The sequence below is a fragment of the Erythrolamprus reginae genome, chromosome 2 (assembly GCF_031021105.1).
Source record: "Erythrolamprus reginae isolate rEryReg1 chromosome 2, rEryReg1.hap1, whole genome shotgun sequence".
In the NCBI taxonomy this organism is placed as follows: domain Eukaryota; kingdom Metazoa; phylum Chordata; class Lepidosauria; order Squamata; family Dipsadidae; genus Erythrolamprus; species Erythrolamprus reginae.
In genome coordinates, this window is record NC_091951.1 from 93,007,271 (window position 1) to 93,021,201 (window position 13,931).

The following is a 13,931-nucleotide window of genomic DNA, read 5'->3' on the forward strand; positions in this document are numbered from 1 at the left end:
CCCGGCGGTGGCAGTCACAAGGCAAGGGAATCCTTGTGGCAGTAAGAGCGCACGCGCAGTAAGAGCCCACGCACCCGGGCTCAGGTTCGTAAGGTGAAAATGGTTCTTAAGAAGAGACACACAAATCTTAAACACTGGATTTGTATCTCGAAAAGTTCGTATGAAGAAGCATTCGTAAGACGAGGTCTCACTGAACTTTGCCTTTGCCTCCCAGCTTCAATTTAGTATTCATCTGGCTAGCGTCCTTTCAGAAAACAGCCTGGTCAGGACTCCACTCCCTTGCGCTCACTAAAAGTCAATTGAGCTGAGCTGCTACTGCTGCTGGGAAACAATGGAGCCTTTGCTGCCGAGCAGCTGATTGGCAGTAGGACTGGCTTCCCAGTTCCTGATCATCAGTTCCATTTGGCAGCCACGATCAACAGCTGTAAAGATCCCTGCCACCTCAAACAGCTGATCGGCAGTATTATGGGAGGCTGATTCAACCACCAATCAGTGCACAGCAGCAAAGGCTCCACCATTCCCCAGCGGTGGCAAATGGCGGCAGCAGTGCTGTACCAACCCCTGACCGGCCACTGGGATGTATGAGGCAGAAGACCGTTCCATAATCTGGTCCCATGCCATGTAGGGCTTTATAAGTCATTACCAACACCTTGAATTGTATTCAGAGACCAATCAGCAACCAGTGCAGCACGTAGAGGGCTGTATAGACATGGGCATATCTCGGAAGGCCCATGATTGGCCATGCGGCTGCATTCTGTATTATCTAAGATGCCTGCAATATTTCCTTATTAACTGGATTTTAGTTCCACTTTGTCTAGTGCTTGAACACAGATCATCGTAAACCTGGATTCGGGAAATTACGCCTGAATATCGTGTCAGTGAAAATATTAAAACTCTCCAATGTCTTTAAAAAGCCTCTTTACCTTATATTCCTCCTCATGTGAGAAGGTTTCTGAGCCCTCTTCTTTTTGGTGTCCTCAGAGGCCAGGCTCTGCTGCTGGTTCTGCAACAGTTTCTCTGCCTGTTCGCTCTGAGATGAGGTAGTTGAAGTAGAGCGCCGCCATTCTCCATCTTCCCCATGTTGAGCAAGATCATTTTCAAAAACTGCTTCACGGGATTGATCTGTAACAACAATGTTAAGAGTAAATTGTGAGTCATTTTCCTTTCTTTTCACACTTGTAACAAACAAGGATCTTACTGAAAGAACAAATATTTCTCAATCATTTGACCATGTTCTTCGAGTTTACTTTCATCTATCGGAAATGCTGACGAATCAAAACTCTCCAAATTCCTTTGAGAACCTCTCAACCACAAAAGTTATGATATCATGTCAAACCACAGCAGGTTGGAAATGTCAACCTGCTCCTTGACACAATAAATACTATGTGACTCCTGCAGCAAATAATCCCAGTGTTGGTCAAGTATTGCCAAGTGAACAAACTGTAACAGAGGAATTTCTTACAGGAAAAGAAACAGGAAATGCCAGTTTGGACAAAATGTCTTGGATAGTTAGGGTAGCAAAAAAGGCTATTTTTTAAAGACATCATCAAATGGCAGCTTTTAGAAAACGTTTCAGTGAAACTCCATGAAATAGAAAAAACATGGATGGAATGCTACTGCTTCCTAGATCTGGTGTTGTGGCACCTCAACTTCCTTTTCTCCCATTTTTTTTCAACTACTTATGACTAATGTAGTATGAAATTAGACTACATGGAAGACACTCCTGTTCCACAAACATTGTTTGAAAGTCCATGTGTTAGGACAAATCCAGATGTGTGTAGAAGACAAAGTTTGTCTATATCTGTCAAAAGTCAATGTGTATCAATACCCCCTTATAAAAACAGTGTGATTACTTCAGACTGCTTTTTCAGAGAACTCTATTCTGGCAAAGCTCTTTAAAAGAAAGTAACTGAAAGTAAATAGCTGCTATTTTACAATCTGGACCAAAACTGACCCCTTCTGGTTTTTTCCTGGAAGCACAAGTCAGGTCACACTGTGAACTTGATATGTTTTCTAGAACAGACAGGGACTTTAATGATTCACGTGGAGTGAAAATATCACAACAAATGAGCTCACACTCATTTAACTGGAGAACTCCTAGTACTGAGAATGGATTCTGGTTTCCTTGAATTTTTTCGGAGTTGTTTATATTGAGTCGTATTCTTCCAACTTATCTTATTTACCAAGGTTTCATAATACGATATGCATCATTTTTACCCCACTGCTTTTCTGCTTCATTCACAATTATATAACTGGATCAAAAGAGTGCTAAAATAGGGCAATAGGGAGTGGTAATAGCAGTCCATGTGATTTCATTCTGCAGGCTGAATCATCACACCAATGACTTCCCCAGAATTAAAAACAAAGGCATAATTCATGCAGACTTCAAAAGACTGAAAAATCAAGCATTAGTGAGAGGAGAGAGAGAGAGAGTCATAACTCACATACATTTGCTAAAACCTCTGTGCTGCTTGTACGCATCTTTTCAACAAAATTAAATTAAAAAATGAATTTGGTAGCGTATTAGATTAGATATCTCTGGTGTAGTTGTGCCCTTCAACTATGATACAATGATACAGCAAATATTTTCTGTGTTTCCAGTTTATTAGCTTATTATTAGCATTCCGCAGCCTGCTTCTACTCAGGTCTCCCAAATCCATTTATTTTTTCTCTCCCAAATTCTCAATATCCCTTTAAAAAAGCTTTTTTAGTCTGCATACATATTAATCGAAAATGACCTATATCCTAAAATTTTGTAAATTAGCAAATATATATACAAAATGGAACAGATGCATTATTATCTTGAATGTCATATATGCTAATAAAACTAGTTTTGTGATGTAATGAATTTTGGACAATATATGGTGATATATGAAACAGATTAAAGTGATAAAAATGAAAATACATCAAACACAAAAACTCCACGCATTAAAAAACTAATATAGTAAGGAATAGCCTGAATTGCACTCTTGTCATCAATGTGTTACTTTGAAGAAAGGGTGTTACTTCTAATATAAGTAAAACTGGCACAATCTTTTTTATATTATGATGACATGATATCAGCAAACCAAAAGTAAAAGAGTCAATTTCTGTCTGATGAGAACACGATTCCAGGTAATATCACTACTTAGTGAACAGTGCAGTCAGGCGGTAGGGAAAGCAAGTAGGATGCTTGGCTGCATAGCTAGAGGTATAACAAGCAGGAAGAGGGAGATTATGATCCCGCTGGTGAGACCACATTTGGAGTACTGTGTTCAGTTCTGGAGACCTCACCTACAAAAAGATATTGACAAAATTGAACGGGTCCAAAGACGGGCTACAAGAATGGTGGAAGGTCTTAAGCATAAAACGTATCAGGAAAGACTTAATGAACTCAATCTGTATAGAGGACAGAAGGAAAAGGGGGGACATGATCGAAACATTTAAATATATTAAAGGGTTAAATAAGGTCCAGGAGGGAAGTGTTTTTAATAAACTCTTTTACTGAAAGAGTAGATCCTTGGAACAAACGTCCAGCAGACGTGGTTGGTAAATCCACAGTAACTGAATTTAAACATGCCTGGGATAAACATATATCCATCCTAAGATAAAATACAGAAAATAGTATAAGGGCAGACTAGATGGACCATGAGGTCTTTTTCTGCCGTCAGACTTCTATGTTTCTATGTTATGTTTCTAAACAATATTTATATGTTGCTCAATAGAATTGATTTGTGGGGTTTATATGGGGTTTTTACAGTTTTTAATATTTATATTTGACTTCTTTTATTATTGTATCATATTTATACTGTTGTAAGTCTCCTGAGTCCCACGGGATAAGGCGACATAGAAGTCTAATTAATTAATTAATTAATTAATTAATTATGTCAGAACAGTTTCTTTTTGTTTCTGGACTCAAATAAGCATCTATCCTAGTTATAGAAAAATTTGTTCTACATTATCAGTTGAAAAGGATTATTAAAGATGACATCTCAAGTTGAGCTAAACATTTAAAGACTTCAAGTCTTCATCTATTGTTTCCTTGATGATAGTAAAGAAGTGGTTTATCATTGTTTTCTGAATTGGGTGCTTTATGAATTCCCAGGTATTTGGGGGTTAATCTTATTCAAATACTAACAGTCTTATCATGTTTAGGGTTGTTGTTGTTGTTTTTTGTTATTGTTGTTTTTGAGATCAGTTAAGAGAGAGCAAGAATGGTATATCCTTCAATTTGATTTATTAAAGAAGTTTCTAATTTATTCCAAACTGTATATGAAAAGAAGAACAGAAATTATTCAACAATTCATCCAATCCCTACTTCATGAAATGCAACACAAAGGGGGGGAACTATTAGCAATTTATGTAGAAGAAAAGTGAAGAAAACAACTACTGTAATGCTGTTTTATTATCTGAAAATAAATTAATTCATCTCCCACCAAGGATGACAAATAAGACATTTCTGGGAAATGTCAGGATGACAAAGCTTTTTCAAAAAACGCTGCGCTTCTACAAGACTGACTAATCAAAGTACAGTCTCACTTCTTCAGATAACTCAGTAGCTTTAGGTTCCTCCTACTCTGGAGAGAGATCTAACAAAGAACTAATTATATAAAGATTACATAAGGTGACACACCTACCTGACCCAGATATGCTCACAGAGCAATTCTTTACAAATACTCTAGATGATAATACAGCCAAAGAAAATCTCCAGTATGGCGCTTATCTCTATATGAAATACTGTACCATCATCAATAATTTTGATACAAAAAGGAGGATCAAGCTAAATTGATTAGATTCATCATCTCTATATCAATTTCATATTCAAATCTCATTAAAAAACCCAAAACCCTTAACAGTAGTTACATTCTCCAGGATATGTTTTAAGCTTGTGTCACTACACAGAATTGCTGAATGTGTCCCTTAGCTATTTAATTTGGAAGAAATAATCAGACGCACAAAGGTAATGCCTCCAAAATAGACATGCCAAATTTTGTACCAGCATACGCAGCATATGCAAATATCAAGTCATTCCATTTGTTCTTTATTTTAAATTGCCTTTTTATTGCAAAACCCCATCCCACTGCTACTAAAAATGAGGGTGCTCATAAACATTCTCTGGAAGTGTTATTTCCATGTGTCCAACATACAGGAGCAAAATTTTAATAGTTTCCCAAAATTTCCAAATTATGTTACAACAGACAAGACAAAAACCCATTTAGGTTGACCTCCAACCCTTCTGATCTTTTGTTAAGGGCCTAAACGCTCAAAGAGCCACAAGGGTCCTAACTGGAAGCCCCCTTATTCAATTTTGGAGCCACCCAGAAATCCAGCAGGGCATCCTTTTCCTCTACCTGTCCTAACCGAAAGCCCTATCAATTGTGGAGCTGACAAGCGACAGGGACCCAGAGCAGAGGGATGAAAGAGTCACATGCAGCTCCAGAGCCATGGGTTGCCGATCCCTGGCCTAAAACATGGCTCTGCCAGTTAGCTTGGAGCTCCAATGGGGGAGCATCACAGTGGATGTGGTTTATTGTTTAATAATAGATCCCAAAATTAACCAATGTAGCAGATGACAGTTTCCCACAAGAGTTCAGCTAACATTAAGAAATGCAGTTCAATACTATGAATTTTATATTCAGACTGGCTTAAATATGTTAATGTACATGGATGTTTGCTTACTTACTTCTCTACAAAGTAATATGAAAGATTCATATGGAAGGCAAATGACAATGGAAATGGCTATATTCTGCTTCCTTATGAAAAATTTAGACTTTATAAACTTTCTTCCAAAAACCTCTTCATCTTAATATGGTAATTAATAATTAACTCACAAATATTAGAAGTCAACCAGAATTAACAAATTTAGACTTTTTATGTTGAAGCAACTGCTATAAAAACTGTCATTTTTACATTCTGTTCTTCTCTTAATGTTCTATGAATAGCTTTGGTCACGGTGACCCAAATTATTTTCCAGTCTCCTCTGCAATGAAGTTTCAGGGACACGTTGCCACTACAAATACATGCTAGATGCTTCTCAAAGCACTTAAGGAATTTTTTTTCAATTAAATAGCAAAATACAAAAAAGAAAAACATGAAGAACCTATTTGGCTGAAGTAATTTTCCATGCCTTATATTAAAAGTCACAGCTGTTTAAAGTTGTTTTTACTTCTCTCTATTCATACTTCTTTGCAAGGTCAATGTAGATATTATTATTTATTTTGCAGGAGACTAAAGTAAGAGGGGAAACAGACAGGGGTGGGTTTCAAAAATTTTAGCAAGGGTTTCTCTGCTCAGTTGCTAGGTAAGCGTGGCCATGGCCTAGTCGGCCTCCCACACCATGGGGGAGGGGCATTTTTGATCTCCCCAGGGTTGAGAACCTTCCCTGGAGCCTTTGGGAGGGTGAAAAGAAGCCTCTCCAGGCTCCGGATACACTCTGGAGGCCGGAAACAGGATCATTTCCCGCCTTCCCAAACTTCCGGTACACCTGTTTTTCGCCGTCCCCGAGCCTTTGCATGCGCCCTGTACTTGCATCCAAAATGGGCTGTGTAGGGACACCTGGGAAGGGTGGAGTGGTGTGGGCCAGCCAGGCGTGGGATTTGGGGGTTCTCCCAACTGAACAGAATCTTAGGTAGAGGTTCTCCCGGACCCCTATGAACCTCTATGAACCCCTAGTAGCTCCCACAGAGTTGGCCTTCTCCGGGTCCCGTCGACTAAACAATGTCGTCTGGCGGGACCCAGGGGAAGAGCCTTCTCTGTGGGGGCCCCGACCCTCTGGAACCAGCTCCCCCCTGAGATTAGGATTGCCCCCACCCTCCCTGCCTTTCGTAAACTCCTTAAGACCCACCTTTGCCGTCAGGCATGGGGGAACTAAAACACCTCCCCCTTGCCCATGTTGTTTTGTTGATTGATTGACTGTGTGCCTGGGTTTTTTTATATATACTGTTTTTATGAGATTATTAATTTTAAATTGTAACTAGATGGGTGGGCATTGGATTTGGTATTATGTACTGTACTGTTTTTTATTATTGTTGTGAGACGCCCTGAGTTTGCGGAGAGGGGCGGCATATAAATCCAATAAACCTAACCTAACCTAACCTAGTAGCCCACCTCTGGAAGCAGGTAGTTTGTATTATGCCATGATTACAGAAGGATTGTTTCAATTAGGCAGATATTACTATATTACTGGCTGTTTACTAGATCAGACCAATGAAAGATAAAGATAAAGAAAAGGTGATTAATATATATATTTCCAAGCCATTAAAATTATTTAAAACAAGTAACTGCCCATACACAAACCCGTGTAGCAAACTTTAGCCATAATCAAGAAATATGATACTTGATCAGCAAAAACTGAATGAAAGACAAATTATATTTGAGCCCTCAGTTATAACATCTTCCTTTACATATTTGTGTGGTGAACAAGGAAATTTTGAAACAACTGTATTATACTTTCAAAGTTCTTTTTTTTTCAACAGCTACAGTTCAGCTTTGCAAGCATCTATTCTGCAATCTAAAGATGCAATCTTTGCATTGCATCTATTCAATGACATCTTTTGGGGAGATTATATTTTAGGGAGCACTTAGTATATGACACTGCTGTGTTATTCCAAGCCAGTGTGCACATTACAGCTACCACATATAAGTCTCTATATATTTTCAACACGTTTCTATGAATTTTGTATGTTTGATCAGTCACTATGTAGTAGTTCAGTTTGAAGCCAGTGACAATTTGAACAAAAACTTAGTTACAATATAGAGAAAAAACAAAATTCTCTACAACTCTTAGAAGGAGCCACTACGTAAGGAGCCACAAGAAGCAATGTCAAATAAATGTCATAAAAGCATTTCTGACAGATAGACTGCCTGACAGTCATATACTGTACGTTTATATAACTTATAAGCGATATGTTTGAGGAAAAAATAGCCCACATAAACATGAAAAGAAACAGGTTTTTAGGATTAGTAAAGATCTTGAAAATAATGCTGTTATGCAACTACATCTGTCATAAAAAAACATTTTATACAGCTTGTAAAACAAAGATATTGGGGTCATTTGACTTTAGGATCAGGTTAATACACAAAAAGCCCCAAAGTCCATTTTAAAGTCACTACGCTCAATCAAGTTTCCATTTCATGCTTAAATATGAAGAAACAGTTTCTTTCTAAGTTATTGTTACTTTTGTATTCCAAAATCAATAAATTTAAATGAGAAGGTCAATAATTTTGCAGAAGATAGTAATCTATATAGAACTATAAAACAATTATAGTTTGCTGTTCAAATATTAAATCTTTTTCAATAGCAAGATTTTTTTAAAATTATTAGGCTCATCTTGTTTACTCTTCCAAAAACCAAGAAAAGAAACACCATAAGTGAACAGGTTTCCTTTTAAAAGCTTTTTATGCTCTGATACGAACTTTTCCCCACAATTTAGAATAGCTTTCTTATGGATGGTAAAATTACAGAAATGATTCCAAGTAAATAAATATATAATGTAACAATTCACTGTTTCATAAGACAGTGTAACTAAAACAGTTCAGGAAGCAATTTGCAGCTACAGAAACAAATCACAAATATTTATTATCCAAGATTGTTAAATATCCATTTAGTAATTATTTGACTGCCACATTGCAGCTCAGGGGCTCCTTGGCACGCCATGGTTCTGGGCTTCAACGTATCTTGCTCATCTTCACCTGGTCTCAGGAAGAAAGCACCGTCTACAACTTGGAGAAAAAAGCCTCATGTGTCCAGTAGCTGCCTTATAAAGGGCCAGACTGGTCAGAAGTGAGAGCAAGAAGATGACAGAGAGGAAGATAAGCAGGAAGAAGGAGCTGAAATGCCCTTGCTGTCATAACCACAGGCAGACTGTCAAGCACCTGAATCTTGACCACGTGATCACAGGGATGCTGCAATGATCATAACTTTCAAGACCAATTCGGAAGTCCCTTCATTCAATGTCACCATTATTTTAAACATCACTGAATGAATGGTTGCTAGGTCAAGGACTTTCTTTAGATCAACTATCTTTCTATGATATGCCCTGACTCAGGAAATATAGACTGTATGTGAATGTTCACAGCTACACAAGTACAATTTTTAAAAAGTGAGAAAGGAACAAAATAGTTAGGTGTTATACTGCAGCATTTCCCAACCGGTGTGCCACGGCACACTAGTGTGCCGCGAGACACGGTCAGGTGTGCCGTGAAGCTCCTAGGGAAGCTCCAGCTGGGCGGGGCGTTGCCAGTGCCGGACCGCCAGTGCCTCCGATCTGGAGCTCCCACTTGCAGGTGCCCCCCGGCTACTGCCCGATGCAGCTGTTTCCGGCGCTCTCCTGCTGGGCCCCAAAGAAGGAAGGCAGGAAAAAGGAGGCAGGGGCGGGGAGGTGCGGCAGTAGGAGTTAAGGGAGCCACGGCCGCCCCTGCCTCCCCACGGTGCCTCCGGCCAAACGCGCCCCTGGCTTCTCTGCCCTGCCCCATTGCCCGCCCGATCCGCCCACTCTCCTCCTCCGCTGCCGCCGCCTCCTGTCTTGGGGCGCTGGGGACGTCTGGGAGGGCGAGGGGGCTGATGGCTGCTGCCTCTTATCTTTCTATGATATGCCCTGACTCAGGAAATATAGACTGTATGTGAATGTTCACAGCTACACAAGTACAATTTTTAAAAAGTGAGAAAGGAACAAAATAGTTAGGTGTTATACTGCAGCATTTCCCAACCGGTGTGCCACGGCACACTAGTGTGCCGCGAGACACGGTCAGGTGTGCCGTGAAGCTCCTAGGGAAGCTCCAGCTGGGCGGGGCGTTGCCAGTGCCGGACCGCCAGTGCCTCCGATCTGGAGCTCCCACTTGCAGGTGCCCCCCGGCTACTGCCCGATGCAGCTGTTTCCGGCGCTCTCCTGCTGGGCCCCAAAGAAGGAAGGCAGGAAAAAGGAGGCAGGGGCGGGGAGGTGCGGCAGTAGGAGTTAAGGGAGCCACGGCCGCCCCTGCCTCCCCACGGTGCCTCCGGCCAAACGCGCCCCTGGCTTCTCTGCCCTGCCCCATTGCCCGCCCGATCCGCCCACTCTCCTCCTCCGCTGCCGCCGCCTCCTGTCTTGGGGCGCTGGGGACGTCTGGGAGGGCGAGGGGGCTGATGGCTGCTGCCTCTTAGCTGCAGAGCCGGCGGGCGGAGGCGAAGACAACGGCGCCCTCCATTCTCTCTCCGGCTCTCTCTTTCTCTTTCTTTTTCTCTCTGTTGCCGGCATGGTGAACGAGAGAGAAAGAGAGAGAGAAAAAAAGGAGGGGAGAGATAATGAGAGAGAAAGAAAGCAAGAGAAAAGAGGGAAAGAAAGCAAGAGAGAGAGAGAAAGAGAGGGGGGAAGGAGGGAGAGGGAAAGACATAGAGGGAGGGAAGGAGAGAGAGAGAAAGAGAGCAAAAAAGAGAGGAAGAAAGAAAGAGGGATGGAGAGAGAGAAAGAAGGGAAGGAAGAGAGAGAAAGAAAGAGGGAGGGAGAATAGGCGTTGATTGCTTACCTGAACGCCTCTTCTCGTACGGTGAGCGGGTACAGCAGTCACATGGGTTGCTCATGTCCAATCCGGTGGAACTGAGCCTAGTATTAAAAAAGCTTGCCGGATCCGCCCCTTCCCCAGAATTCGCGAATCCATAGACTAGGCTCAGTTGTGAAGCTCTTTAGTGTTCAACTCTCATTGTTAGAGGAAGAAAGATATAGAAAGATAAAGAAGACACATATAAGGGCGGGAAGTGACTGCTGTACCCGCTCACCGTACGAGAAGAGGCGTTCAGGTAAGCAATCAACGCCTATTCTCCGTACTGAAGGAGCGGGTCCAGCAGTCACATGGGACATACCCAATAGATGGTCCCTAGGGTGGGATTAGCTTGCTATCGTGTGAGATAACGGATTGGAGTACCCTTCTGCCGAAGGCAGCGTCCGCTGAAGCGTAAGAATCAATTTTGTAGTGCCTGATGAAGGAATTTGGCGAGGCCCAAGTGGCTGCTTTGCAGACCTCCTCCAACGGGGCTTGAGTCGCCCAAGCGGCCGAGGTGGCTGCGCTCCTGGTGGAATGCGCTGTGATGTTCCTTGGAACTGAGAGGGAGGCCGACTCATAGGCCTTAGATATAGTCCCTCTGATCCAACGGCCTATTACTGTTGAAGACACTTTGGCCCCCATGACTCTGGGATGATAGGCTACAAAGAGTGCTTCTGACCTCCGAAAGGGTCCTGTGCGTTGGATATATATTCTCAGCGCTCTGGTGAGATCCAGGGTGTGCCATCTAATTGCCAAGGGATGGTCTCGTTGGAGGCAGAAGGAAGGTAGGACAATGTCCTGAGATCTGTGGAACATGGAACTGACCTTGGGTAAGAAGGTGGGGTCCAGTCGCAAGACTACCTTGTCCTGATGGAATTGACAAAGGTCCTGCCTGATTGAGAGGGCAGCCAGCTCCGAAATGCGTCGGGCAGAGGTAATAGCCACCAGGAATGCTACCTTAAAGGATAGGTACCTGAGGGACGCCGATTTTAGGGGTTCGTATGGTGCCTGCGTGAGGGAATGGAGAACCCTTGGCAAATCCCAGGAAGGATACCTGTGGACCTTGGAAGGTCTGAGATTGGCTATGCCCTTGAGGAATTCCTGAACTTCAGGGAAGGATCGGAGAGGCTGTCTGCGGGGACCCCCTAGGACAGATGAAATGGCTGCCAGATGACGCCGGAGGGTGCTGGTGGAAAGTCCTTTATGGAAGCCTTGCATAAGGAAGGAAATAATTCTGTGTATGGGGATGCACAGAGGGGAGAGACCTTCCTGTAGACACCACTGGTGGAACTTGGACCACGTGTGGTCGTAGATTCGATTGGTCGAACCCCTTCTGGCCTTTAAAATGACCTCCACTGAATCGGGGTCATGACCACGCAGTTCTAGATCTCTCCTGATAACAGCCAGGCGGTGAGGTGGAACCACTCCGGGTCTGGATGGAAAGAGGCCCCCTGCCGCAGCATATCCCCCGAAACGGGGAGTCGCCAAGGGTCCTGGACGGACAGCTGTTGGAGATCCGCGAACCAGGGCCGGCGGGGCCAATGAGGGGCGATTATGATTACTCGGGCCCTCTCGGTGAGGACCTTGTGAATCACGTCCGGGAGGATTGGAATTGGAGGAAATGCGTAGAGTAGGCCTGGAGGCCATGGACTCCGGAGGGCATTGATTGCTTCCGCTCCCGGGGATGGAAATCTGGAATAGAAGCGAGGGAGTTGGGCGTTCGCATTGGTCGCGAAGAGATCCAGGATTGGTAGGCCGAATCTGAGGGTGATTTGATGGAACAGGTCTTGATGGAGGTTCCACTCTCCTGGGTCTATCGTTGCTCGGGATAGCCAATCCGCCTGGACGTTGAGACTCCCCGAGATGTGATCGGCTAGGAGCGACTGGAGATGTTTTTCCGCCCAAAGGCCCAACTTGAGGGCCTCCCTCATGAGAGCCTTGGATCTCGTGCCTCCCTGTCTGCAGATATGGCTTTTTGTGGCAATGTTGTCGGTGAGAATGAGAACGTGCCGGTTGGGGATGCGAGGAGAGAAATGCTTCAGAGCCAGGGAAACGGCTCTTAACTCTAGCCAATTGATTGGCCTGGAAGCTTCCTCCGGGGACCACGTGCCCTGGGCTATCATCCCCTGGGCGTGGGCGCCCCATCCCGATAGACTGGCATCTGTGGTGATGACAAATTGATCCGGGCACCTGAACGGGGATCCTTTGTCCATGGCCGGAGACTTCCACCACTTGAAGGATCTGCGAACACTCAGTGGGATGACAATGCGTCGATTTGAGTTGCTGTGCCCCGATCTCTGAAAAGGCAACAGGAGCCACTGGAGTTCCCTAGCATGAAGGCGAGCCCAGGGAATGATGCCTATGCATGACACCATCTTCCCCAAAAGGGAAGATAGAGTAACTATGGATACTGAAGCATTAGATAAAATGTTAGAAATTAGCTTCACTATACTGAGTTTTCTCTCGGGAGAGAGAAAAACCTGGGAAGATTCTGAATCAATAATGGATCCCAGGTGAGAAATGGATGTGGAAGGTTGGAGGTGACTTTTATCAAAGTTGATGGAAAATCCATGGTCCTGAAGGACTGACATGGCGACCGAAAGGTCTGTTTTCACTCTCTCTAGGGAGTTCCCATGAATCAAAATATCATCAAGATAACATAAAATGTGAATGGGAGACGCCCGGATATAGGCCGCCAGGGACCCCAAGAGCTTTGTAAAGACTCGAGGGGCCGAGGAAAGGCCAAATGGCATCGCCCTATACTGGAAATGCCTGCCTTGAAAGGAAAAAAGTAAAAATTTTCTGTGGCATTTGGCTATAGGAATGTGAAGGTAGGCCTCAGTGAGGTCTAAGGAGACCATGAAATCTCCCGAATGAATGGCGGCCAAAATAGAAGACAAGGAGTGCATCTTAAACTTCCTATATTTGATGAATAGGTTTAGTCTCTTTAAATCCAAAATAGCTCTCCAACCTCCGGAGGACTTTGGAACCATAAATAGGATGGAGTAAAAACCTAGGCCCTTCTGATCGGAAGGGACCGGTTGAATGGCTCTGATGGACAATAGATGAGAAATGGCCTCCTCCATACGGTTACAATCTGAGGATGACCTGGGAGAAGGGCAGGAAATAAAACGTTTAGGGGGAGGAGAAATAAATTCTAAAAGAAGGCCTGATTGAACAGTGTCAATGACCCAAGGGTCCTTGGAGGTGAGACGCCATTTAGAGGCGAAATGGGCTAGGCGACCCCCTATGGGAATGGAGGTAAGATTACCATCTAGGTTTTTTTGAAGCCCTGTTAGAGGAAGCTCCCCTTTGGAAGCGAAACCCTCTACCCCTGGAGTTCCTACCTTGGGAACGAAAGCGGGGGGAATACTGACCTGGAGATCTCTGATAGGAAGCCGCTTGATCTTGCTGGCGCCCTGGGCGACGAAAGGACT

At 43.5% G+C, this 13,931-nt stretch overlaps 1 protein-coding gene across 3 annotated transcripts in view; it reads right to left on the reverse strand.

Annotated features, from left to right (window-relative positions):
• Positions 1–13,931, reverse strand: part of RAD54L2 (RAD54 like 2) — an 86,787-nt gene that overhangs the window by 31,530 nt on the left and 41,326 nt on the right. For all 3 annotated transcript variants that reach the window (XM_070738714.1, XM_070738712.1, XM_070738713.1), the window contains exon 3: positions 924–1,122. In XM_070738714.1, the coding sequence (XP_070594815.1) occupies positions 924–1,122 (199 nt within the window). The remainder of the gene's footprint in view (positions 1–923; positions 1,123–13,931) is intronic.